The sequence below is a fragment of the Oryctolagus cuniculus genome, chromosome 11 (assembly GCF_051225735.1).
Source record: "Oryctolagus cuniculus isolate XC-2025 breed Fujian yellow rabbit chromosome 11, ASM5122573v1, whole genome shotgun sequence".
Lineage (NCBI taxonomy): Eukaryota > Metazoa > Chordata > Mammalia > Lagomorpha > Leporidae > Oryctolagus > Oryctolagus cuniculus.
In genome coordinates, this window is record NC_142877.1 from 71,913,667 (window position 1) to 71,941,570 (window position 27,904).

The following is a 27,904-nucleotide window of genomic DNA, read 5'->3' on the forward strand; positions in this document are numbered from 1 at the left end:
GGCGTGCGCGCGCCACCCCGGCGCGCCTGCGTACTGCGTCGCCGTCGCCCCTCCTCCCGCTCTGCCCTCCTCCCGCGCCGGGGCTGAATGGCCTTCAGGGACGGCGTCCGCCTGGAAGGGTTGGCGGCAGCTGCGCGCCTCGAGCCGCTGTGACTCGCCTTCCCTTAGCCGGAAAGCCTCCGCCTGCGCCCGCGCGGGAGGAGCGGGCCCTCTGAGGGCAGCGGCGACCCCGCCGGCCCCAGTCTCTTTCCCTGGCGGCGGCGGCGGCGGCGGCTTCTTCCGGGGGACAATATGTTCAAGAGAATGGCCGAATTTGGGCCTGACTCCGGCGGGAGAGTAAAGGTCAGTGCCGGCCCGCGCCGCCCTGCCGGGGGTGGCGCTCTCTCCCGCGTGTTTCCCCTTCGCGCCTTCTCCCCGGGGATTTGAACCGCGAATTCAAGGCGGAGAGCGAGCCAAAGGCGGAGAGCGAAAAAGCAGTGTCTGTTGGTCCCCAGCTTCGGCGCGTCACCGCCCCCACCCACCCCCACCCCCGCCAGAACACAGACACGACCAGCGGGGGCTTGGGGAGCCCCGACGCTGCTGCCCGCCCAGGTCCCCGGTAGGCGGGTGCCCCGCGGAGGCACCCAGGCGTAGGAAGTTCAGGAAATTGGCCGTGGTTCACGAGACGCCAAGGCGGCCGGCAAGAGACGACTGGATGCGTGCGAGGAACAACACTTGTGCCTGCCCGGCATCTAGGAAGCGGTGGACGGCGGCTGCTCCTGATGCTGAGAACCTGTTCCTACCCCCTCCTGGTTCTTAGCGCAGAAAGGAGATTTTTCTCTAAAAAAGAAATCGACCACTTTAAAAAAAAAACTTCTTTACATTTTAAAGACAAGCACAGTCATCTCCCATGTATTGGTTCACTGCCCCCAATACCCGTAAGGGCCAGGCTGGAGCCAGGGACCTGCAACTCCATCCAGGTCTCGCATGTGGGTGGCAGGGACGCAAGTGCTTGAATCATGGCTTGTGCTGCCCCCAGTGTGTGCCTACTTGTGCACCAATCTAGTTAGTCTGTAGATCTTTTTGAGTCCTCCTTGTCATATTATTTTTTGCATTATCTTAATTATAGTGTGTCTAAAATTATTACATTGTGTTTTTTAAAAAGATTTTTATTTATTTGAATGACAGAGTTACAGAGAGGCAGAGGCAGAGGTCTTCCATCCACTGGTTCACCCCCTTGGTGGCCGCATCGGACGGAGCTGCACTATCTGATGCCAGGAACCAGGAGCCAGGAGCTTTTTCCGTGTCTATCAGGCGGGGGCAGGGGCCCAAGGACTTGGGTCAACTTCTACTGCTTTCCCAGCCTACAGCAGAGAGCTGGATTGGAAGTAGAGTAGCCAGGACTAGAACCCACGCCCTAATGGGATGCTGGCACTACAGGCAGCTTTTTAACCTGCAACCACAGCGCCGGCCCCTAGATGCTGTATAAAAATAAATTATTTGAGTTTTTTATATTCAAGTTGTAACTGGACATGGTCAGTCTAGGTGGGAAAAGTTTAAGAGTGTTAAGTGTGCTTTTGGTTAACTTTTTCATGAAACTGCATACACCTTTACTATAAGACTACGCTTTATATGAATTGCCAGTGCCACATTGTGTTTTAATATCCACACATGGTGGAAATTCTTTAAAAATTTCAAAAAAATACTGATTTGTAATATAGAAGGGGAAAGAGATACCAGAGTTCACTATCTCAGACATAAACATACATTTTGCCCAACCTTCTGGACAAGGTTTGGACTGATAGGAAGCTGCTATCGGACAAAGGGTTAAAACATTAGATTTGGAGGAAAAAGAGAACTTTCTCTAGTTGAAATTGTGTTGGGTTCTAAAAGTTTCTAGGTTTCAGTGCAGAGCAATTTGCGAAGTTAAATTTTGCAGTCCTCAAATGCTTTTTCACCAAAAATAATGACACAAAGTTCAAAGTTAGGGGATTTATTACTCTTCCTCACTGATTACTATGTGCTCTTTTAGGCATCTTTTTCCCATTTAGATAAATTTCTTCCAGGTAGCCTCTGGGTGAGCGTTCTCTTCACTGAACTGCAAGTTCCTAGCAACACCGTAGCAGCTATGGGGTCTGTTACGCACTCACCACATCAGGGTGCTTGTACGCAGTCAGGCCTTGAACCCGCATTCCTATCTGCTCACCATAAAAATGTCAGCAGTAGTAGTTACTATGATTATTTAACTTTTTATTCAAACTGCTTGCCTTTTGAACTAACTTTAGATTTTAATGTTGGATTTCATTGTTAATTATCCAACCACAATTAAGTTTTTCCCTTTTGTTCATTTTCCTTTTGTTTTACTAATTTTGTTGGTTGTTTTCCACAAGGTATATCTTGCTCTTTGTCCATCATATACATTCCTACTGTTGAACAGTTGGTCTTACATTCACGTGGAACTGTCACTGTTTTCATTTAAAAATGTTAAACCCTCCGTCTGACTGTGTCAACACTCAACTTCCTTTATACTTGTCAAATGTGATGAGAAACATGCATCTGCATTTCAGAGCTGAGCACAAATGGAGCAGACATGCATCAGCCGGTGCTGACCAGGCTGCATTATACAGGCACCACTTTACCGTATTTGCCCTGGCTGAATCTTACTGTAACATTTATTGTGACACCTTTAAATTGATCCAGTTTTCCAAAGCTTCCCTAAGCACTAATATTTTAGAAACTGTGGATTTGAAATTCTAGTTACAGTTACGATCTTTCTCATACTGATTAAAGTAAACACAAAGTAATAAAGTGAAAAATGTTCGCCCTTACTCTATCTAAAATCCTCTCACAAACTGCTTTTGATATTTGCCCCATGCTTTGGGAACACTGCCATAGACTAAGGATATTGTCATCAGGGGATGCCAGTCAAAATTGGTGATTTTTATATCGATGCCCAGGGCTTTTTGTGTTCCCTTTAACAAAACTGTCAAAATGGTTTATGTGGCAATTTAAATAACATTTTCAAAGTGGAAACGTTGTAATTAATCCGATGTTACTATAAAATGATGGTAACTGTCTGATATTCATTTAAAAGAAATCCATGTTATAACAACTCTAGATTGTTAGACTGGGATTCTTTAATAAGCTTTCAGAATTTTCATGCTTTCTATTTAGGTAATGGAAAAACTTATGAAAAAAACTTGATGGTTTTTAAATTATTTTTCTTTTAGGGAGTAACTATTGTTAAACCAATAGTTTATGGTAATGTCGCTCGATATTTTGGAAAGAAAAGAGAAGAAGATGGGCACACACATCAGTGGACGGTGTATGTAAAGCCCTATAGAAATGAGGTAGGCACTCATTTTTCCTATAACTTTTTTTTTGAAGCTACAATTTGTTTTGCTTGAAGATAAATTCTATTTTTGTTTAAATGAAAACATGTCTTTTTTTAAATTTTTATTTAGTAAATGTAATTTTCCAAAGTACAGTTTATGGATTACAATGGCTTTTTCCTCACCAGAACTTCCCTCCCACCCGCACCCATCCCATCTCCTGTTCCCTCTCCCATTCCATTCACGTCAAGATTCATTTTCAATTATCTTTATATACAGAAGATCGATTTAGTATATATTAAGTAAAGATTTCATCAGTTTGCACCCACACAGAAACAAAGTGTAAAATACTGTTTCAGTACTAGTTATAACATTACTTCACATTGAACAACACATTAAGGATAGAGATCCCACATAAGGAGTAAGTACACAGTGACTCCTGTTGTTGACTTAACAATTTGACACTCTTGTTTATGGTGTCAGAAATTTCCCTAGGCTCTAGTCATGAGTTTCCAAGGCTATGGAAGCCTCTTGAGTTCACTGACTTCGATCTTATTTAGACAAGGTCATAGTCAAAGTGGAAGTTCTATCCTCCCTTCAGAGAAAGGTACCTCCTTCTTTGATGGCCCATTCTTTCTACTGGGATCTCACTCGCAGAGACCTTCATTTAGGTTGTGTTTTTTTGTTTTGTTCTGTTTTTTTTTGTTTTGTTTTGTTTTTTGCCATAGTGTCTTGGCTTTCCATGCCTAAAATACTCTCATGGGCTCTTCAGCCAGATCCGAGTGCCTTAAGGGCTGATTCTGAGGCCAGAGTGCTGTTTAGGACATCTGCCATTCTACAAGTCGGCTGTGTATCCCACTTCCCATGTTGGATCGTTCTCTCCCTTTTTGATTCTATCAGTTAGTATTGGAAGACTCTAGTCTAGTTTGTGTGATCCCTTTGACTCTTAGACCTATCAGTGTGATCAGTTGTGAATTGAAATTGATCACTTGGACTAGTGAGATCTCATTGGTACATGCAATCTTGATGGGATTGTATTGGAATCCCCTGGCACATTTCTAACTCCACCATTTGGGGCAAGTCCAATTGAGCATGTCCCAAATTGTACATCTCTTCCAGTCCCAAAGGAACAAATATCATATGTTCTCCCTGATCAGTGACAACTAACCAACCACAAAAAAGGAAACCTGTTGAAGGGAAAGGGACACTATGAGAAAAAGTGACTTGATCAGCCCTTGTCCTGACTGTTGATGTACAATTTAATACTTTATCCCTTTTAGTATTTTTTTTTGTTCTAGTTAATACTATTGGTTGAACTCTGTAATCAACACACATTTATTCTTAGGTGTTGAAATTTAACTGAAAAGTGATCCCTGTTAAAAATAAGAGAGGGAAGATGTCTGTTTCCATCTACTTGAAAGGCAGAGTGACAGAGAGAACTCTTCCATCCACTGGTTCACTCCCAGGATGTGTACAACAGCTAGGGCTGGGCCAGGCCAAAGCTGGGAGCCCAAACACTAGAGCCATCTTCTTCCTTCCAGGATGCGTTAGCAGGAAACTGGATTGGAAGTCGAGTAGCTGGGACTCAGACACTGATGTTGATTGCAAGCTTAGTAGCAGCTTAAAGTGCTGTACCACAACGCCCGCCCGCCCTCCATTTTTTTCCTGGGAAGGAAATGGTTTATTTTGACTTACAGTTAGGAGGTTCACAGTTCAGGAATGGGGACCCCATTACTCTGGTGTCTGATAGAGGCTGGCAGTGGCAGAGTTGGGTGCAGAGGAATAATCATATGGTGATGCAAAAAAGCAGAACTATACTATTCTATTAAAGTAATTTGCTGAGTATAAAATAGGCCCTTTGTAAAAATTTCGCCAAGTAAGTTTGAAAGAATTAAGAGCTGTCATCATCATATAATTGTTAGTAGAAATCAATTTCCCAGAAATGTTTTCTAATTAATATTAAGAAAACAAGAACTAGTAGGATATAAATACAAGCAAAGGCATTCCTTCCAAACATCACATCTTAAGTTAACATAGTCGTGAATCAGATGTTTCAGGAATAGCAGCTGATACTTCAAGTGAGAATGCCAGACATCACACCTCAAAGTAGCAGGGTTGAACCAGATATTTCAGGACTGGCAGCTCATACTTAAAATGACAATGTGGTTATAAGACCATCAGAAATTGTGAAAGATCTGCTCTATGAGTTTAATCTGGTTGCTGTTAATTTTGTTTTGCTGATAAATCTTCAGTGCCTGGAACATAGCCAGTAAGCAGTAGGTATTCAACAGGTAGTTATTGAATGAAGAGCTCCTCTATTTAAAACCTCTCAAAGGGGCAGGCATTTGGCGCAGCACTTAAGGTGTCGTTTGAGACATCTGTATCCTGCATCACAGTGCCTGGGTTCAGATCCTCCCTGTGTTTCCTGCAAATGCATCAGGTGATGACTAAGTAGCTAAGTTGTTGCTGCCCATGTGGAAGACCCAGATGGAGTTCCTAGTTCCTGGCTTTTGTCTGGTGCAGCTCAGAGCCGGCTGTGAAAGGCTTTTGGGGAGTGAAAGAGTAGGTGAAAGAGGTCCCCCTCCCCCAAGTAAATAAAAAATAAAACAAAGCCTTCAAATTACACACAAAAACTTGTACATGAATGTTTATAGCAGTATTATTCATAATAGCCAAAAATGGGGAAAAATAATCTCAACCAATGACTGGATAAATAAAATGTGGCAGAATATTATTAGGCAATAAAAAGAAAGAATGATACATGGTAGCACATGGACGAAACTTGGAAACATTTTGCTACGTGAAAAAAATACAAACGAAAAGTCCACATAGGATATAATTTCATTCATATGAAATATCCAGAATAGGTAAATCCATAGACATGGAAAATAAACTAGTGGTTGCCAATAGGTGGGAGGTGGAGAGAATCAAGAGTGAGTGCTAATAGGTATGGAGTTTCTTCTGGTGTGATAAACTTGTTCCAAAATTGATTGTGGTGGGGTGGCGCTGTGGTGTAGCAGGTAAAGCTGCTGCCTGCAGTGCCTGCATCCCAGATGGGCGCTGGTTCATGTCCAAGATGCTTCACTTCCAATCCAGCTCTCTGCTACGGTCTATGAAAGCAGTGGAGATGGCCCAAGTCCTTGGGCCCCTGCACTGGTGTCAGAGACCGGGAAGAAGTTCCTGGCTCCTTCCTTCTAATCTGCGCAGCTCTGGCCGTTGTATCCAGTTGGGAGTGAACCAGTGGATGGAATACCTTGCTCTCTCTCTGCCTTTCCTTCCCTGTGTAACTCTAACTTTCAAATACATATAATAAATCTTTATTTATTTATTTTTAATTTTTTTATTTTTTTTTTATTTTTGACAGGCAGAGTGCACAGTGAGAGAGAGAGAGAGTAAGGTCTTCCTTTTTGCCATTGGTTCACCCTCCAATGGCCGCCGCGGCCAGTGTGCTGCGGCCAGCGCACCACGCTGATCCAAAGCCAGGAGCCAGGTACTTATCCTGGTCTCCCATGGGGTGCAGGGCCCAAGCACTTGGGCCATCCTCCACTGCATTCCCAGGCCACAGCAGAGAGCTGGCCTGGAAAAGGGGCAACCGGGACAGAATCCGGCGCCCCGACTGGGACTAGAACCCGGTGTGCCAGCGCCACAAGGCGGAGGATTAGCCTATTGAGCCGCGGCGCCAGCCATAAATATAATAAATCTTTAAAAAAAATGATTGTAGTAATGGTTTGTACAACTCTGAATATACTAAAAGCCATTGAATTGTATATTTACATAGGTAAATTGTATGGTGTGTGAATTATATCTCGATAAAGCTGTTTCGTTTGTTTGTTTGTTTTTTGACTGGCAGAGTTAGTGAGAGAGACAGAGAGAAACGTCTTCCTTCCATTGGTTCATTCCCCAAATGGCCACTACGGCTGGCGCACTGCGGCGATCTAAAACCAGGAGCCAGGCACTTCCTCCTGGTCTCCCATGCGGGTGCAGGTGCCCAAGCACCTGGGCCATCCTCCACTACCCTCCTGGGCCACAGCAGAGAGCTGGACTGGAAGAGGAGCAACCGGGACTAGAACTCAGCGCCCATATGGAATGCTCGCGCCGCAGTCGGAGGATTCCCAAGTGAGCCACGACGCTGGCCCCGATAAAGCTGTTATTAAAACAATTTGGAGGCCGGTGCCGCGGCTCACTAGGCTAATCCTCCGCCTTTAGCGCCGGCACACCGGGTTCTAGTCCCGGTCGGGGCGCCGGATTCTGTCCCGGTTGCCCCTCTTCCAGGCCAGCTCTCTGCTGTGGCCAGGGAGTGCAGTGGAGGATGGCCCAAGTGCTTGGACCCTGCACCCCATGGGAGACCAGGAGAAGCACCTGGCTCCTGCCATCGAATCAGTGTGGTGCGCCGGCTGCAGCACGCCAGCCACGGCGGCCATTGGAGGGTGAACCAATGGCAAAGGAAGACCTTTCTCTCTGTCTCTCTCTCTCACTGTCCACTCTGCCTGTCAAAAAAAAAAAAAAAAAAACAATTTGGAGCTGGCATTGCTGCATAGCGAATTGTCATCGTGATAAAATTAGAATTCTCCACCACGTTTTAGAAGGCCTGCCATGGTCTTTCCCTCTCCTACCTCACAGCTTTATCGCTTACCTGTGCCTCATCATTTCTTCCTACTCTACATTCTATTAATATTAAATTACTCTCAAATTAACTAGTCTCAAAGGGACTCTTAAACTCCTTAACTCATTGCTCCCCAAACACACTATATGTCTTTATCCCCAGATGGCTGTAATGGCCAGAGCTAGGCCAAAGAAACCAGGAGCCAGGAGCTTCCTCTGGGTCTCCCACGTGGGTGCAGGGGCCCAAGCACTTGGGCCATCTTCTGCTGCTTTCCTAGGTGCATTAGCAGAGGGCTGGATCAGAAGTGAAACAGCGGGGACCAGGTACCAATATGGGATCCTGGCATTGCAGGTGGTGGCTGTACCTGCTACGCCATAGTGCTGGCCACTGGAATTCCTTTTTAACCACCACATCGGGACCCAACTACAGACCTTGTCCCAGTAGACCTCTTCATACTACATTGGGGGTCGGCACTGTGGCACAGAAGGTTAAGCCTCTGCCTGCAGTGCTGGCATCCATATGGGCACCGGTTCAAGTCCCTACTGCTCCACTTTTGATCCAGCTCCCTGCTTAGGTGCCTGGGAAAGAAGCAGAAGATGGTCCAAGTGCTTGGGCCCCTACACTGACATGGGAAACATAGAAGAAGCTCCTGGCTTTGGGTTGGTCCAGCCCTGGCCATTGCAACCTTTTGGAGAGTGAACCAGTGGATGGGAGATCTTTCTCTCTCATTTCTTCTCTCCATTTCTTTGCCTTTCAAATAAATAAATAAATCTTAAAAAGCAAAAGAAAACAAAAAAACACATATTAGACTGAGTGTCCTCTACTCAGCAGTAAGTGCCTTGTGCCTGTGGACAAGACTCTCTAATTACCATTGTATACTTAGCTGGTATAGCAGTATTGGTGGTCACTTAAAGATTTGTAGAAGTAGTGAAATAGTCCCACAAAAAGTCTTCAAAGGTGCATATGAAAATCTACTTCAGAATAAATCATTATGATGCAAGATTTTTTTTTAAAGATTTATTTTATTTATTTGAAAGGCAGAGCCACAGAAAGAGAGAGATTTTAATTCGTTTTAGGTTGTTTTGAATTATTTGTTCTTTTTAAATATTTATTTATTATTTGAAAGGCAGAGTTACAGAGAAAGAGAAACCGAGACCGACCTTCCATCTGCTGGTTCACTCCTCAAATGGCTGCAATGGCTGCAGCAGAGCTGATGCGAAGCTAGGAGCTTCTTCTGAGTCTCCCACACAGATACAGAGGCCCATGCACTTGGGCCATCTTTGATTGCCTTCCCAGGCCATGGCAGAGAGCTGGATCAGAAATAGAGCAGCTGGGTTTTGAACTGTACTCATATGAGATGCTGGCACTGTAGGTGGTGGCTTTACCTGCTACGCCACAGAACTGGCCCTAGATTTTTTGTTTTTAGCATTATATAATATAGTATCTATTTGATTTATTAGATTTGCCTTGATTTATGTGATTATTTCTTTAAAAATACTAGAAATGTACTGTTAGTGGAAAAATCAAAATTGATTTACAGTATTGTTTATTGTGGTATCTAAAAGCAGAATATGCAAAACAAGTGAATTAGCATAATTTAGTTCTATGTACTATAAATTATGAGAGAATTCACAACAGGCTTGTTTTAAAAAAAAATTGCCTCCAGTATAATTGTTTTTGTTTTTTATTTTAAGATTTTTATTTGTTTTTTTGACAGAGTTACAGACAGAGAGAGAGACAGAGAGAAAGGTCTTCCTTCCGTTGGTTCACTCCCCAAAGGGCCGCCACGGCCGGAGCTCCGCCAATCCGAAACCAGGAGCTAGGTGCTTCTTCCTGGTCTCCCATGTGGGTGCAGGTGCCCAAGCACTTGGGCCATCCTGCACTGCCTTCCCAGGCCACAACAGAGAGCTGGACTGGAAGAGGAGCAACCGGGACTAGAACCCGGCGCCCATATGGTATGCCAGTGCCGCAGGTGGAGTATTAACCTAATGCGACACTTCGGCAGGCCCTCCCCCCCTTTTTTTTTGAGATTGATTTATTTGGAAGGCAGAATTACAGAGAGGGTATAATTTTTTTCAAGATTTATTTGTTTATTTGAATGACAGAGTTACAGAGAGAGCGAGAGACAGAGATCATCCATTCACTAATTCACTCCCCAAGTGGCCACAACAACCAAGGCTGGATGGGGCTGGAACCAGAAGCTAGGAACTTCTGGGTTTCCTACTTGGGTGCAGAGGCCCAAGCAATTGGACCATTTTTTGCTGCTTTCCAGACACATTAGCAGGGACCTGGATTAGAAATGGAGCAGCCAGGACTTGAACTAGTGCCCATATGGGATGCTAGTGTTATAGGTGGAAGCTTTGCCCTCTAAGCCACAATGCTGGCCCTCGTAATTTGTGCTTTTAAAAAAATGGGGTTGCATGGGGCTGGTGTTGTGGTTCAGTGGGTTAAGCCACAGTTTGTGGTGTTGTCATCCTATATTGGAGTGCCAGTTTCACATCCTGACCTCTGCTTCTGATTCAGCTTTCTACTAATGAGCCTGGGAAGTGAGCAGGAGGTAGCTGTAGTGTTTCACCCCTGGCACCCATGTGAGAGACCTAGCATGTGTGTCACCTAACATGACAGTGAAGCACTAGGTAACTCTCGGGTTAGTCTGAGGGGATCTGCACAGGCTCCGTTTACAATCTTGGCTGCCACAAGTTAGGTCTAGTTGTATCAGGGGTTCTGGAAAGACATGGCAGCAGATTTTTTCCTAATCCCAAACAAGTATTACGTTACTGTGCAATATAGGTGGGCAGATGACTATTGTCAGCTGTTAGTGTGTTATGCAGTGTTGGGAAGCTTGCTGTCCATGGTTTCAGTGGGAGCCACTGAGGTCACCCTCATGCAAGGGCATATTCTTGACCTATAAGGTCTAATTGTTGTGAGGAATTCAGTCCCCAGCTGGGCTTGCTCCAAGTTTTTGCTTCCACATGAGAAAAGAATTCAGGGAGCAGGGCCTAGCATTGTGGTGCAGTGAGTTAAGCCACTGCCTGCAACACCAGCAGCCCATCTGAGCTGGCCTGAGTTCCATCTGCTCCACTTCTGACCCAGTTCCCTGCTAATGCACCAGGCAAACAGTGGAAGATGGCCCAGGTCCTAGGGCCCCTGCTACTCATGTGGGAGTTGAAACTCCTGGCTCCTGGTTTTGACTTGGCCTTGTCCTGACCATTGCAGTCATTTGGGGAGTAAACCTTAGGGTGGATGATCTCTCTCTGCCCCTTTCTTTTTCTCCCTTCTCTCTTTCTCTCTCTCTGTCTCTGTAATTTGGTGTTCCTGGTTCCTGGCTCCTGGACCACCTTTCTCTCTGTCACCCTACTCTTCAAATAAAGAAATGAATGAATCTTTTAAAAAATAAAATGTGTTCCATAAATTTGAGAGAAAGTGTGTTGTGGGTCCACCGTTGCGGTACAGTGGGGTCAAGCCGCCAGCTGCAACTCCAGCATCCCAAACTGATGCTATTTCAAGTCCTGACTGCTCCACTTTTAATCCAGCTCCCTGCTAATGTCCCTGGAAAAGCAGCAAAAGATGGCTCAAATGCTTGAGCACCTGCCACCACTTAGGAGACCTGGATGAAACTCCTGGCTCCTGACTTTGGCCTGGCCCAGCCATAGCTGATGAGGCCACTAGGGAGTGAACCAGCAAATGGTTTTTTTTCTCTGTCTCTCCCTCGCCCTCTATAACTCTTTCAAATGAATAAATAAATCTTTTTTTTTTAAAGTGTGTTTTACAAAATTAGGTGTATATGTTCAATGTATTTCCATCCTACTTTTCATTTGTACATGATAGAATAATTTCTGTTTTAGGATATGTCAGCATATGTGAAGAAAATCCAATTTAAATTGCACGAAAGCTATGGCAATCCTTTAAGAGGTACAGAACAGTTTTTTGACTTGTATATAAAGTTAAAAAGATACAGGAAACTAAATCAGTCATTTACAATTTTAATTTTTTTACTCTTTCCAGTTGTTACGAAACCTCCGTATGAAATTACCGAAACAGGATGGGGTGAATTTGAAATAATCATTAAGATATTTTTTATTGACCCTAATGAAAGACCTGTGAGTAATGTTGTTTTGCAAATGTATATTCCAAGCAAATGTTAAAATGTAACAACCATTAATACATATCTAGTGTTCATTCAGATGTACTTTATGTAATCTTATGGTATGGTGTATTTTGCCATGATTTAAGGTTTTCCATTTTTGGGTGAAGTGCCTTTCAAACCACCCCCCATTGTTTTTTCTCAAGCATGGAAATAAAGAATATAATTGCATTGGAAAGAAACCATGGAAATCAGATGATTACTGCAACAACAAAAAAAGCATTCAAAATTCATTAGTGTCATTTGGCTGTTCATATTACACAAGTTGAGTCCATATGCTCTCTGAAAAGGGAGTATTCAGTTTTTATGATGAAAGTCTTAAGAACAATCTTTTTGCCTTTTCAAACTGCCATCAGTACTAACAGCTTTATTTTTTTATGAGTTCTTATTTATAACCATTGACTTTTTCAGTTGTGATCTCTTGTCAGATTGTTCCTTGATAATGTAAAAAAATCTCCCAAAACATTCACTTTGATCCCTCAGCAACTTTGTGAAGTTGAGGAAATTCTCATTTTAGAGATGAGGATACTGAGGTTCAGGTTAAGTCGTGTGCTCAGAAACACTCAGTTTAAGTAATTGTGGCAGGGTTAGTTTTTGAACCCAGGTGTTTGCTTTCAGACCAAACACCCTTTCAGGTACTTTTTCTTGTGACCAGAACTAAGTTGTCTGTTTCCTTTTTAAAAACAAGTGGGGTCCGAAATAATTTATGGCTGTTTCATTGCACATACGTGTGGCTCGGGGTTAACTCTAGTTTCGGGACTTTGACTTTCATCACTATTGATTTTTGTCTTAGAATCAGCTTGGGCTGGCGCCGTGGCTCACTTGGCTAATCCTCTGCCTTCGGCACCGGAATCCCATACGGGCGCCAGGTTCTAGTCCCGGTTGCTTTTCTTCCAGTCCAGCTCTCTGCTGTGGCCTGGGAAGGCAGTGGAGGATGACCCAAGTGCTTGGGTGCCTGCACCCGCATGGGAGACCAGGAGGAGGCACCTGGCTCCTGGCTCCGGATTGGCACAGCGCCAGCCGCAGCAGCCATATTGGGGGTGAACCAACGGAAGGAAGACCTTTCTCTCTGTCTCTCCCTCTCACTGTCCGTAACTCTACCTGTCAAATAAATAAATAAATATTAAAAAAAAAAAATCAGCTCATTCCTTTATCAGATTACATTTTTTGAAAGTTCTGGTTTTTTTGTTTTTTTTGTTTGTTTGTTTTTTGTGTTTTTTTAGATTTATTTATTTATTTGAAAGTCAGAGTTACACAGAGAGAGGAAGGGCAGAGAGAGAGAGAGAGGTCTTACATCCACTGGTTCACTTCTCATTTGGCTGTAACAGCCAGGAGCTTCTTCTGGGTTTCCCACACGAATGCAGGGGCCCAAGGCCTTGGGCCATCCTCTTCTGCTTTCCCAGGCCACAGCTGAGAACGGAATTGGAAGTGGAACAGCCAGGACTCGAACCAACACCTATATGGGATGCCGGCACTGTAGGCGGTAGCTTTATCTGCTATGCCACAGTACTGGTCCCTAAAAGTTCTAATTTTAAGGAAGCTGTACTTTATGTTATGCTTCCTTAAACTTTTCCAACTCTTCATTACATTAGTTTTCTTTTCTCCTGAGTAAACATCTATAGCTTATTAAATATTTTTCATGTGGTGGGATTTCCATATCCCCTGCTATTCTTACTGTCCTTGTAGACCTCTCACAGACATTCTGTTCTGTTTGGCAATAAATTATGAAATGTGCATTATTTGCAAGATGTTGTTCAAGGGATTGTGAAGGATACAGAAATGAAACATGCCTGACATTAATGAGAATAGTTTGAGGGAGAGAAGAGCACAGAATGCGGATGTTGAGAGAGATGGAGGAGCCCATGATGTTCCTAGACCAGACACTTACTTTCACTTTTGAGATTGTCCTGTTTTCATTTTCCTTTTGAGAATTTGCTCTTTACCTTTGCCTACAAATCTGCCCCATGCCAACACAATTGGAAACATTTTCTGTGAAAGGAGTCTCATATAGCCTGTAACCTCTGAGGGCGAGCTCTCAAAGTCATGTATGGAAAGGTAAAGTAATATCACCTGTTGGACTTCTGCAGTGATTAATCTATTGGGTACATTCCCATAGAAGATCTACATAGGCCTAAATTTTGTTTCCTAAAAAAAGTTACAGCGTTCTTTTGATATAATGAAACAGTTATACTTTTTTAGTAGTTGGCTCTTACAGAAAATATGTCATCTATTAAGGTTTATTTAAAACATAAAGACATAGGTAATTTATCGTTAACTTCTGTTATCCAATAATCTGTTATAGGTTAACCCACTGTAAATTTTCTAAAAGCAAAATGCTAAAATTGGGTTTCATTCTTAGAAATAGGAATTTCTAGTAGAGGCGGTTTCATTGCTCTAAGAATTTTCAAATACTACTCAAAATTAGAAACATGTCTTGAAATTGTTTATTGTCTGTATTTGTATGCCTTTGGAAGTCTAAATAATAAATTTAGGGAAGGACAGTTTTATGACATGATTGTAAAAGAATTTTTTTTAATTAGATGTGCACATGGTTTAAAAGACTTTTTAAAATACTATCTGGGAGGGAGCTTAAAGCAGTAAACATTTATTCACACATTCCTGGAGGTCAGGAATATTCCTGTTCTTTTCAAAGCCTCAAGGAAGAATCTTTTTTTTTTTTTTTTTTTTTTGCCTCTTCCAGCTCCAGATAGCCTCGGGCATTCCTTGGCTTTTGTTAGCATAACTCTTGTCTCTATGTCAGTTGTCATAGGAGCTTGTCTCTCTCCCTGTCAGTATCTCCATTCCTTAAGGGTCCCAGTCAGACTGGATTAGGGCCTGTCTGATGACCTCCTTTTAACTTCTTAACTACATCTGCAAAGACCCTATTTCCAAGTAAGATGACATCCACAGGTGCTAAGATTTAGGATTTCAACGTATCTTTCTGGGTGATACAGTTAAATATGTGAAATCGTGTTTCCCTGTCTCCTACCTGTTCCCCAGGAAAACTACTTTTTAGCAATTAATGTTTTTCAGTTCTTGTAGAAATTGCTCCCGTGGATCTCATATATTTAAACTGTTAATTTTAGATTTCTCAACTTTAGATAGTATCTTTCAGCTGGTAGTGATGACAGATGATTCCTTCTTTTTTTTAAGATTTATTTATTTGAAAGAGTTACAGAGAGAGAGGTCTTCCATCCGCTGGTTCACTCCCCAGATGGCTGCAATGGCTGCAGTGGCTGGAGCTGCGCCAATCCAAAGCTAGGAGCTTCTTCTGGGTCTCACAAGTGGGTGCAGGGGCCCAAGGACTTGGGCCATCTTGTACTGCTTTCCCAGGCCATAGCAGAGAGCTGGGTTGGAAGAGGAGCAGCTGGGACTAGAACTGGCGCCCATATGGGATGCTGGTGCTTCAAGCCAGGGTGTTAACTCACTGTGCCACAGCACCATTCCCCCCCCCCTTTTCTTTTTTCAGGTTTCTTTTTTTCATTTTGCTGAACTAATTTCTTCAGAAAAGATTATTGAGAAATAAACTTTTGTAAACATTGCTCACTGAAAAGGTCTTTATTTTCCCTTCATACTTGATTTGTTGGGGTGAAAAGTTCTAGATATATGCTTTCTAATCTGTTCGAAGGGGGAAGGGAGGGTCAAAAGGCCCGCACTTGATGACATTCTTCATCTTAGTAACTGCCAACTCCGGAGCTCGTGGGCACTCTGGCTCCCACCAACTGATGCAGTTTTCCTCCTTAAGTTTTCAGGTTGTGGTTTTTCTCTGTTATGCTTTGTCACCATTTCACTGTTGTCTCATCTACTTTCTGTCTGTTCTAGAAAATCGCTAAGCTATCTATTTTAAAGATGGCATATGATTCATGCTTTCTTATTTTTAGATTGTTTGTCTTTATTAGTGTGCTTAGAATTCTGTGAATTTCCCTTCTGCCTCCACATTCTTAATGCACCAACTTGAACCTGGAAAATGTCCTTTAAATAGGATACTTCTGGTTGAATCATGTCCAGGGAAGCCCGACATTTCTACAAATTCAGTTAGATTGTCTTTAAAGGGAGTTGATGATACTTTTCAAAATCAGTTGCAAGAATTTTTGTAATTTTCTGATTTCCTTTACTCCGTATTTTGTGTTTAGAAGAATAGCATTCCCTTATTAATGATTTTACGTAACTTTTTGGAAGATTCTTGAGGCTTCTAAATTATCTTCTGTAACTAAAACATGAACTCTGTTGCCAGCTAGGTTTTATTTCACTGAAATGATTAACATTGTACTGCACAACTTTTCCTTTGATGTGTTACTGCACTTATATTTAAGTATTTGAAGATATGCTCTTGCCAAATGAATTACCACTGACCAGCTTTTTTTTTTTTTTTTTTACTTTTTATATCATTTATGTAGTAATTTTATAGATCCCCGAAGAGGTTATCTTGCCCTCACTGAACATTTTAGTATTGGACATTTCATTTGAAAATACTAATTCTTTTTTCCCCCACAATAAATTTGTAAACTCTAATCTTCACTGATAACTATCACAATCCAGTATTGATTTTGTAAATAAAAAAATTATGTCTTAGTGATTTCCCAGTTTAATTCCGATTACTGAATATTGTGTTATATTTTCTTACAGTTATCTCTAGATGTTCTTGAACATATCCTTATTTATTTTCTTAAAAACATTCATCAAAATAGAATGGATGGATGGTCGTAACCAGTGGGAAAACAGAAGTGCAGAGAGATTGGATGATTGACCTCAATAAGTTGCAATTGAAATAAGATTCTGAAGCTGATAGGTTTCAATCTCTAATTCAGTTTAGGAAGTGACAATGTCTCACAATGGTGGTACAAGCCATTTCACAGATGTGACTCTTTTTATTTCACAGGTAACCCTATATCATTTATTAAAACTGTTTCAATCAGACACTAATGCAATGCTGGGAAAAAAGACAGTGGTTTCAGAGTTCTATGATGAAATGGTAAGAAGATTTAATAATACTAAGAGTTTTTAAAACAAGTTGGTAATCTTTGAAGTTATTGGACTTTTTTTTAAATTCTGTCACCTTAGATATTTCAAGATCCAACAGCAATGATGCAGCAATTATTAACAACATCTCGTCAGCTAACATTAGGAGCCTATAAGCATGAAACAGAATGTAAGTGCCACATTTTCTTAATTCTGAAAAGCAATATAATCCGTAATATGTGTGAAAGGATTGTATTATTGAGCATTAATCTTTTTTAAATAAGTAAATCTTTTTTTAATGATATAAGTAAATTTTTTAGGAGTTAAAATTGGTGTAGAACTTATAAAAAAAGGATGTTTTAAATTGTGCCAGCATTCAAAATAGTGAAAGATTCTCACATTGTCTGAAACATTGGTGGTCTGTTTTGTTCCCTAATTACATTTAAGTCCAGTTTCTATTAGTCTAGCCTGTTACTTAGTCATTTTCTGTTTACTGGTCTTTGCTAACAAAATTTGTGTGAAGGACCTTGCAGAATATATTTTGTGTACTGTGTACTATGAAAGAATCTGTGTCACGTTTTTACCAATGTCATTTTATAGACAGTTTCAAGTGAATGCTTTAATGATGAAAACCTGAATGCCACATTGAAGGTCATGTAATAGTTTCCCCAAGCTGATGTGTCCTCAGAATCCTCTGTACATCACCAGTGCATCGACTGCCAGTGATTTGTGGTTGACATTTAAGATGACACCTATGTGCCATCCCTAAATTATCTGTGATGTTACTATTCATTCAGTCATTCCTTTGATCTTTAATTCATTCATTTACAATTTATACTGAACACAGGTTTTATGCCAGGCAGTATTATGTGCTGAGGATAGAGCAGTGTCCAACTTAGACATAAAGCTCCACCCTCCTGGGTCTTACATTCTATTCTAATAGGAGACAGACAGGTATTAAATAAATAGAACAGTGAAGTATAAGGTAATGATTGGGTGCTGTGGAAAAAAAATAAAGTAGGTCAGAAGCACCTTTGGTAGGAAATGGTTGGAGCTCTGAAAATTAGGTCAAGGAACGCATTTGGTACCTAGAGAGGCATGGTACTGATCTGAGGTAGAAGCCCTGAGGTGAAAGTGTAGCTGGTATGGCTACGGACCAAGAAAGAGGCTAGTGTAGTGAGAAGAATAGAAAGGAAAGAGGAATGGGAGATGAGACTAGAGAAGTTCACAAGAGATGAAGTCATGTTGGGACTGTGGATAACATTTATTTAGGAGTTTAGATTTTTAAGCTGAATGAGATGTGAAGTCATTTGTGGGTTTTGAGCAGGGGAGAGACATTATCAGACTTAACATTTTTAAAAGATCACATAATAGGTACATGTGTTTGACCACAGGGATTAAAACTCCTCTTGGGACACTTACATTTCATGTCAGGATGTGTGGGGTTTGAGTCCTGGCTCTGCTTCCAGTTCCAGCTTCCTGCTAATGCACACGCTGGGAGACTGCAGGTGATTGTTCAAGTACCTGGGTCCCCGCCATCCACATAGGAGATCTGGAATGAGTTCCAAGGTTCAAGGCATTGAGGTGGCCCAGCCCCAGGTGTTGCATATGTTTCAGGAGTGAACCAGCAGATGAGAGAGGTCTCTGTTTCTTTCTCTCTGTATCTCTGCTTTTCAAATAAGTTTTAAGTCTTTTTTTTTTTTAACAGAATAACCTTCAAATTAATTTCCTCTAAATTGAGACTTCTTTAGGAAATTAAAAATAAACTTTTCCTTTTTTATTTATATAAACAATAAATAGGGAGCAGAAACCTGGAACAAGCTAAAAGAAGTTTTAAAATGTTTTCCCCAAAAATCTCATTGCTGATTAGCCCAGGACTTCTTCTAAATACAGCAGGACCCTTGTAATCCTTGAGTTGCCAAAAAAAAAAAAATCACAAATTTAATAACAAGAATTTGTTTTGTCTACTGTGAATGCTATTCTTTTGACAATTAATTAAAATCAGGTGTGCTTGACTAGATTTAAAACTCAGACATACAGACTCCTGTTATTGCTGAAATGTCCCAGAGGGTTTTTTTTTAAAAAGGTTTGTTTGTGTATTAAAAAGAGTTACAGAAAGAGAGGGAGAGACAGTAAGAGATATCTTCCATCCACTGGTTCACTCTGCAAATAGCCACAGTGGCTGGGGTTGAACCAGGCAGAGGTCAGTAGCCTGGAACTCCATCCAGGTCTTCTACTTTGGTGGCATGGCTTAAGCTGTCTTCCACTGCTTTCTCAGGGTCGTTATCAGGCAGCCAGATCAGAAGTAGAGCAACTGGGACTCCAACTAGTGCTCATACTGGATGCTGGCATTGCAGGCAGCAGCTTAATCCCAACTGTGTCACAATGCCATGCCAGAGGAGTCTTCAGAAAGTTCATAGTAAAAGGGAATTAAAAGTAAGTTCATTTTGTTGTAAAAAGTTTGCACCAGATGCACTTTTTTTTTTTTTAAAGATTTATTTATTTGAAATGCAGAGTTACAGAGAGGCTGAGGCAGAGAGAGAGGTCTTCCATCCACTGGTTCACTCCCCAAATGGCCACAATGGCTGGAGCTGAGCTGATCCAAAGCCAGGAGCTAGGAGCTTCTTCTGGGTCTCCCATGAGGGTGCGGGGACCCAAGGTGTTGGGCCATCTTCTACTGCTTTCCCAGGCCATATCACAGAGCTGGATCAGAAATGGAGCAGCCAGCTGGAGCCGTGGCTCACTTGGCTAATCCTCCGCCTGCGACGCTGGCACCCCAGGTTCTAGTCCTGGTCGGGGTGCTGGATTTTGTCCCGGTTGCTCCTCTTCCAGTCCAGCTCTCTGCTGTGGCCCGGGAAGGCAGTGGAGGATGGCCCAAGTGCTTGGACCCTGCACCTGCGTGGGAGACCAGGAGGAAGCACCTGGCTCCTGGCTTCGGATCAGCACAGTGCACCAGCCGTAGAGACCATTTGGGGGGGTGAACCAATGGAAGGAAGACCTTTCTGTCTGTCTCTTTCATTGCCCATATGGAATGCCAGCACTGCAGGCGCTGGCTTTACCCGCTACGCCACAGCCACCGCGGCCTCCAAATGCACATTTTCCATGAACTTTTTTTAAGACCTCTCATACGCATGGATTTCAAAAGAAATTGGTGATGGGGTGTATGTGGCATTGTGTTGCAGATTAAGTCGCAGTAGCTGGGACAGTTTGTGTTCTGGCTGCTACATTCCCAATCTAGCTCCCTGCTAATGGCCTGGGCAAAGCTGCAGAAGATGGCCCAATTATTTGTGTCCCTGCACTCACTTGGGAGACCCAGATGAAGCTCCTGACTTCAGCCTGGCCCAACCCTGGCTGTTGTGGCCATCTCGGGAGTGAACTAGAGGATGGAAGATCTCCCTGTGTCTGTCTGTCTCTAATCTGATTTTCAAACTAAATGAATAAATCTTTTTTTTTTTTTTTTTTTTTTTTTTTTTTTGACAGGCAGAGTGGACAGTGAGAGAGAGAGAGACAGGTCTTCCCTTGCCGTTGGTTCACCCTCCAATGGCCGCCGCTGCAGCCGGCGCAGCGCGCTGATCCGATGGCAGGAGCCAGGAGCCAGGTGCTTTTTCCTGGTCTCCCATGGGGTGCAGGGCCCAAGCACCTGGGCCATCCTCCACTGCACTCCCTGGCCATAGCAGAGAGCTGGCCTGGAAGAGGGGCAACCGGGACAGAATCCGGCGCCCCGACCGGGACTAGAACCCGGTGTGCCGGCGCCGCAAGGTGGAGGATTAGCCTATTGAGCCACGGCGCCGGCGAATAAATCTTTTTTTTTTTAATTTTTATTTTATTTATTTATTTATTTTTTTTTTTTTTTGACAGGCAGAGTTAGACAGTGAAAGAGAAAGAGACAGAGAGAAAGGTCTTCCTTCCGTTGGTTCACCCCCCAAATGGCTGTTACGGCCGGCACGCTGCGCCGATCTGAAGCCAAGAGCCAGGTGCTTCCTCATGGTCTCCCATGCGGGTATAGGACCCAAGCATCCTCCACTGCCCTCCTGGGCCCCAGCAGAGAGCTGGACTGGAAGAGGAGCAACCAGGACAGAATCCAGCACCCCGACCAGGACTAGAACCTGGGGTACCGGCGCCGCAGGCAGAGGATTAGCCAAGTGAGTCACGGCACCGGCCAAATAAATATTTTAAAAAATGAGTGGTTGGGACCAGGGTCCAGTGCAGAGAGCCCTTCATCCCTGGAAACGGGGCACGGCCGGAAAGGGGGCCACCCTCTTGCCCATCACACACCGCACATTTGTGGGGAACCTGGCACTAAACCATTTGTAGACGACCTTCTTCTGGGTCAGGGTTTCATACGTAGCAGAGCAGCTCCCTCGCTGTGATCTATTGAAAGTCAGCCCTCGACACAAAGGTTTGAAATAGAAGAAAAAATATAAAATAAAAAAAAAATGAAAAAGTAAAATAAAAAATAAAAAAGAAGGAAAAAAATGAGTGTCTGGTGCTGTGGTGTAGCGGGTGAAGCCGCCGCCTGCAGTGCTGGCATCTCATATGGACGCCTGTTCAAGTCCTGGCTGCTCCACTTCTGATCCAGCTTTCTGCTATGGCCTGGGAAAGCAGTAGAAGATGGCCAAAGTCCTTGGGCCCCTGCACCCACGTGGGAGACCAGGAAGAAGCTCCTGGCTCCTGGCTTCAGATCAGCATAGTTGCAGCCAATTAGGAAGTGAAGCAGCAGATGGAAGACCTCTTTCTCTACCTCTCCTTCTCTCTCTGTGTAACTCTGATTTTCAAGTAAATAAATAATTCTTTAAAAGAAAAAAAATTAGCAAGGTCAGGGTTGTGACATAACAGGTAAAGCCACTTCATGTGATACTGGCATGCCATCTTCTATTGCTTTCCCAGGCCATAGCAGAGAACTGGACTGGAAGAGGAGCAGCCGGGTCTAGAACTGGCGCCCATATGGGGTGCTGGCACAGCAGACAGAGCATTAACCTACTGCTCCATGGTGCCGGCCCCATAAAAAAAATTTTTTTAATGTATTGTGAACAAACCAAAGACAGACAAGTTGTGGAAACCTGTTGCACTAATGTCACAAGTAAATTAGTTTTCTTAATATACAAATCAATGGTTCCTATAAATTCAGTAAGAAAGGCCAGTAACCCAATAGAAAAATGAACAAGGGGAAAGCAATTCATAGAAAAGAAGGGAGATATGCCTTAAACATAGAAAAAAATTTTAGTTGGCTTCGGTATAATAAGATAAATGCAATTTAAGACCACTTTGAAATAATCTTTTTACAGATGTTATTTATTTATTGATTAGTTTATTTGAAGCACAGAGAGAGGTGGTCTGTCCTCTGGCTCACTCCCCAGATTCCCACAATGGCCAGGGCTGGCCCAGACCAAAGCCAGGAGCCAGGAACTCCATCCAGGTCTCCCACATCGGTGACAGGGACCCAAGTATTCTGGCATCGCCTCCTGCCTTCCCAGCTGCATTAACAGGAACCTGGCTCAGAAAGGGAGCATCCAGGACTCAAACTAACACTGTGATAGGGAATGCTGGCATCCCAAGCTGCAGCTTAACCCACTGCCCCACAAAGCTGGCCCCTGAAATAATGTTTGTTTTTTGTTTTTGTTTTTTTATCTTTTAGGTTTATTTGTAGGGAAACAAATATATAATACTAGTGGAATTAAAACTTGGTAGACCCTCTAAGAGTTACTTGAGTGGCTGGCATTGTGTCATAGCAGGTTAAGCCCTGGCCTGCAATGCCAGTGTCCCATATGAGTGCCAGTTTGAGAACTGGCTGCTCTACTTCAAATCCTGCTGCTTGCTAGTATGCCAGGGAAAGCAGCAAAGGGCAGCCTGGTTACTTCGGCCCATGCATTCACATGAGATACCTGGAAGAAGCTCCTGGGTGCTGGCTCCTGGCTTTGGCCTGGCCCAGCCCCAGCTCTCGACAGCCATCTGGAGAGTGAACCAGCAGAAGGAAGTTCTCTGCTTCTACCTCCCTCTCTGTAACTCTGCCTTACAAATAAAAATTAATCTTAAAAAAAAGTTACTTGAGGGCCCCGCACCGTGGTTCACTTATCCTCCGCCTGTGGCGCCAGCATTCCATATGGGCGCCGGATTCTGTCCCGGTTGCTCCTCTTCCATTCCAGCTCTCTGCTGTGACCCGGGAAGGCAGTGGAGGATGGCCCAAGTGCTTGGGCCTTGTACCCGCGAGGGAGACCAGGAGGAAGCCTGGCTCCTGGCTTCAGATCAATGCGGTGCACCGGCCGTAGTGGCCATTTGGGGAGTGAACCAATGGAAGGAAGACCTTTCTCTCTGTCTCTGTCTCTCTCTCACTGTCTATAATTCTACCTGTCAAATAAAAAAAGTTACTTGACAAGTACATAAATCCTTTTTTTTTTTTTTTTTTTGACAGGCAGAGTGGATAGTGAGAGAGAGAGACAGAGAGAAAGGTCTTCCTTTGCTGTTGGTTCACCCTCCAATGGCCGCCACAGCTGGCGCACTGTGGCCGGCGCACCGTGCTGATCTGAAGGCAGGAGCCAGGTGCTTCTCCTGGTCTCCCATGGGGTGCAGGGCCCAAGCGCTTGGACCATCCTCCACTGCCTTCCCGGGCCACAGCAGAGAGCTGGACTGGAAGGGGGCAACCGGGAAAGAATCTGGCGCCCCGACCAGGACTAGAATGCCGCTAGGTGGAGGATTAGCCTATTGAGCCGCGGCGCCGGCCTACATAAATCCTTTGACTTAGCAATTCCACTTAGAGAAATTTATCCTATAAATATATTGATTATCCAACAAATATAAAGAAATGACTGTATGCAGCATTGTTTGTAGAAAGAAATGGGAATGATGTTGTGGTATAACAGGTTAAGCCGCTGCCTGTGATGCCACCCTCTTGTGTGGGTGCCAGTTTGTGTCCTGGTTACTCCACTTCCTATCCAGCTCCCTGCTAATTGCTTGGGAAAGCAGTTGAAGGTGGCCCAAATACTTGGGCCTCTGCACACATGTAGGAGACTGGAAGAAGCTCCTGGCTTCAACCTGGCCCGGCCCCATGTGTTGTGGCTATTTAGGGTGTGAACCAGTGGATGGAAGATCTGTCTTTCCCTTTTTCTCTGAAACTCTGCCTTTCAAGTAAATAAATAAATCTTAAAAAATGGAAGTACTCAAGTATATAAAAACTTACCTTTAATTCTACTTTTTATTAAAGATTTATTTATTTAAAAGGCAGAGTTACAGAGAGAGAGAGAGATCTTCCACCCACTGGTTCACACCCCAAATGGCTACAATAGCCAGGGCTGGGCCAGATGGAAGCCAAGAGCCAGGAGCTTCTTCTGAGTCTCCCATGATGGGGGACAGGGGCCCAAGCACTTGGGCCATCTTGTGCTGCTTTCCCAAGGAGCCTGATCGGAAGCAGAGCAGCTGGGACTCAAACTGGCACCAATATGGGAAGCCAGCATTGCAAGCGGCATGTTTACCTGCTACACCGCAATACCAGCCTTTTTTGGCCCCAAAGTAGACTTACCTTTTAATTTTTCCTCGTGAACTTGATATACTCTTATACTTTAAAAATCAGCAGCAGCAATTACCTAAAATGTCCACCAGATGGAAATGTTGGATATATACAGGCATTTTTCTTAATGCTACACTATTCAAGTAACATATTTAAATTGGTATTTTGTAGTAATGACATTTTCTTTAGTGATTTGTTATATAGCCAGCTAGGTTATTTCAGATATCATTTAATGTCCTATCATCATAATAGTTCGATAGGACTTTTTATGTACTTTTTATGTACTAGGCAGCATGTGGATATTTTATATACACATTAATTCATTTAAAATTTTAACAATATTATGAATTGTTTCCCATTATAATTTCTGCTTTATAAACGAGAAAATTATCATAGAGAGGTGAAAAACCTTAAGAGTGACACAGCTAATAAACTGTAAAGCTGGAATTCAAATTCAGGCAGTCAGTGCTGCCTCTTTGAGAAAAAAGATATGGGCTTATTTTGATAGTATAATTTTGATTATATAAGTTCACCTGTACATCAATTTAAGAATACTTTTATAAAGTGAGTTCATCTTACTAGCTGAAGTCTCTTGGGTTTGTATGGTCCCTTTTTTCCAACTATAAACTGTGCCTCCGCAACCAGAGTTTCATTCTTAGCTGTAGAAAACGTCTGAGCTTGTCTGTTGGGAAGTCAGACTTTCTTTCCTACCCCACCCGCCACATTTGATGTTTACGATCTTCTGTTGTCCGTATTTTATCAGGGGAACATTGACTGAAGAAAGTGCTGTTTGTGATTCTGTGACATATTTTAAATGTAAGAAAAATTAAATAATTCAGTAAAAGTATGTTTTCCTTAGTTGCAGAACTTGAAGTGAAAACTAGAGAAAAATTAGAAGCTGCCAAGAAAAAAACAAGCTTTGAAATTGCAGAGCTGAAGGAGAGATTAAAAGCAAGTCGTGAAACTATAAATTGTTTAAAAAATGAAATCAGGAAACTTGAGGAAGATGATCAGACAAAAGACATATAAATGGCTTTGAAAAGAACTTGCTAAAAATAAGGTGGACTTTGATGGAGAAAAGGACTTAATGAAAATGCTGTGATGTTTCTTAGAGGAACTGTATATGTAGTTGTTGACTAGATTCTCGGCAATGGAGTCAAAGTATTTGTACTGCTCAAGCAATCTTTAATGGGAAATACGTGTTCATTGAGGATGAATCCTGCATAGGATTTTACCAACCCATTTTGGGGAAATTCTATGATGTTAAGCACAATTTTTAAAATATTTTTATTTTAGTATATGTGTAGGTTATTGTCCTTTGACAGGTATCAAAATTTCATTACGAAGAATAACTTGTACAAATTTTGTGTGTATTTCTTTAGTAGTTAGAATTAGTGGTAAAATTAGCCTGTGTATTTAATTTCTCAAGTTCTTACCTGCCCCCATGTTACCTGTCTTGTATATGGTGTGCCCAGTACATAGTCAATAAATGTAGTTTACAGATCCTGTTTGTGCCTCTTGATGTGTTTCTTCCTCTTTGAAAACTTTCTGGCATTCCTTCAATACAACGAACATACCTTCGTAGTGCTGTGACCTCACATCTTTTAAGAGGTTTTGCAGAGGTCTGTGTGGTTTGAAATTCCTGCCTGGACCCTCTGGAATGGCACTTACTGTTCCAGGCATCATTCAGCTTCCTCCTGCCTCTATGCTTCATGCCTACCAGGCCCGTACTATTGGGGAAGGCATGGGGATAGATCCTAAACTGGAGGGAAAAGTGCCATTATACTAGGGGAGCCTTGACATGAGAAACCATCCTCCTAGCCGGATTAGACCCCAAGAATATACTGGTTTAGAAGACCAAAGTTGGGGGTCAGCATTGTAGCATAGTGGGTAAAACCGCTGCCTACAATGCTGATGTTTCGTATGAGCACCGGTTCAAGTCCCAGCCACTCCACTTCTGATCCAGTTCCCTGCTAATGGCCTAGGAAAAGCAGCATCTTAACCACTAGGCCAAATACCTGCCCCAAGCAGTTCATTTTTATGGCTAAGTAATATTCAGTCATATAGATATACCACATTTATTTATCCATTGGTTAACGAACATCTGTGTTTTTCTTTTGGGGTGGCAATTATACATATTACTACATATTTCCATTTCTCCTGGGTACCTATCTAGGAGAGGAAATGCTGAGTTATTGGGTAACTAAAGTTTTTGAAGAATTGTCAAACTGTTTTTTTTTTTTCTTGTTTTTGTTTTTTTTTTTTTTTTATTTGACAGGTAGAGTTATAGTGAGAGAGAGAGACAGAGAGAAAGGTCTTCCTTCCTTTGGTTCACTCCCCAAACCGCCGCTACGGCCAGCGCTGTGCTGATCCGAAGTCAGGAGCCAGGTGCTTCTCCTGGTCTCCTATGTGGGTGCAGGGCCTAATCACTTGGGCCACCTTCCACTGCCTTCCCCAGCCACAGCAGAGAGTTGGATTGGAAGAGGAGCAGCCGGGACTAGAACCCAGCGTCCATATGGGATGCCGGCGCCACAGGCAGAGGATTAACCAAGTGAGCCACGGCGCCAGCCCCCAAACTGTTTTCAAAAGTAGTTACGTCATTTGATATTCCTACCAGCAGTGTATGGATATTCCACTATTTCCATATCCTCACCAACTTTTTTGTTAAAACTCATGGCCATCCATCCTAGTAGGTGTGAAGTCTCACTGTGGTTCTGATTTGCATTTTCCTAATGATACTGTAAATCTTCTCATCTTATTGGCCATTTCTATATCTTCTTTGGAGAAATGTCTATTCAAATCTTTTGCCCATATTTAAACTGTTTTGTCTTTTTTTTTTAAGATTTATTTATTTATTTGAAAGGCAGAGTTAGAGAGAGGCAGAGACAAAGGGAGAGGCGGAGAGAGAAGTCTTCAATCCACTGGTTCACTCCCCAAATGGCTGCAACAGCTGGAGCTGGGTAGATCCAATGCCAGGAGCCAGGAAACTTCTGGATCTTACACATGGGTGCAGGTGCAGTTTCTGGGTCCCCTACCCTGTTCCAGCTCATGACTGTAGCTAGCTGCTAATGCAGACTCTGAGACACAGCAATGATGGTTCAAGTAATTGGATTTCTGTCACCCATATGGAAGACCTGGATCAAGTTCCTAGCTCTTAGCTTTAGTCATCAGCCCATCCCAGGACAATTGTGGGCTCTTGTGGGCTCTTAGAGGGGGGACCAGCAAATAAGAACTCTGTCTCTGCTTCTCAAATTTTTTTTTTAAAGAAAGTATTGATTCTGCTACAACATGAATGACTGTGCTAAGTGAAAGATGCCAGGCATAAAAAGCTGCATTATTGTATGATTCCATATATGTGACATTCCAGAATATGCAAACCTGTTGGA

The 27,904-nt window shown here is 42.9% G+C and overlaps 1 protein-coding gene across 3 annotated transcripts; it reads left to right on the top strand.

Moving 5' to 3' along the window:
* Positions 1-19: 19 nt before the first annotated feature.
* Positions 20-26,026, top strand: YEATS4 (YEATS domain containing 4). Of its 3 annotated transcripts, XM_008256771.5 has the most exons (7): positions 20-342; positions 3,210-3,329; positions 11,760-11,826; positions 11,920-12,014; positions 16,938-17,030; positions 17,120-17,207; positions 25,378-26,026. In XM_008256771.5, the coding sequence occupies exons 1-7, from the start codon at positions 292-294 to the stop codon at positions 25,545-25,547; spliced, it is 684 nt and encodes a 227-aa protein (XP_008254993.1). In that variant the 5' UTR covers positions 20-291; the 3' UTR covers positions 25,548-26,026. The 3 variants fall into 3 exon arrangements, with proteins under 3 accessions (XP_008254993.1, XP_069908713.1, XP_089164787.1); XM_089308661.1 differs by lacking the exon at positions 3,210-3,329 and having other exon boundaries at positions 31-342; XM_070052612.2 differs by lacking the exons at positions 11,760-11,826; positions 11,920-12,014.
* Positions 26,027-27,904: the final 1,878 nt, after the last annotated feature.

What these genes read in the sequence shown, in the direction of transcription:
- YEATS4 (XM_008256771.5), top strand. Translation starts at nt 292, where the DNA reads ATGTTCAAGAGAATGGCCGAATTTGGGCCTGACTCCGGCGGGAGAGTA. An exon ending in CTATGGCAATCCTTTAAGAG is followed by an intron (nt 11,827 to 11,919) that starts GTACAGAACAGT and finishes TACTCTTTCCAG; the next exon opens with TTGTTACGAAACCTCCGTAT. An exon ending in CAGAGTTCTATGATGAAATG is followed by an intron (nt 17,031 to 17,119) that starts GTAAGAAGATTT and finishes CTGTCACCTTAG; the next exon opens with ATATTTCAAGATCCAACAGC.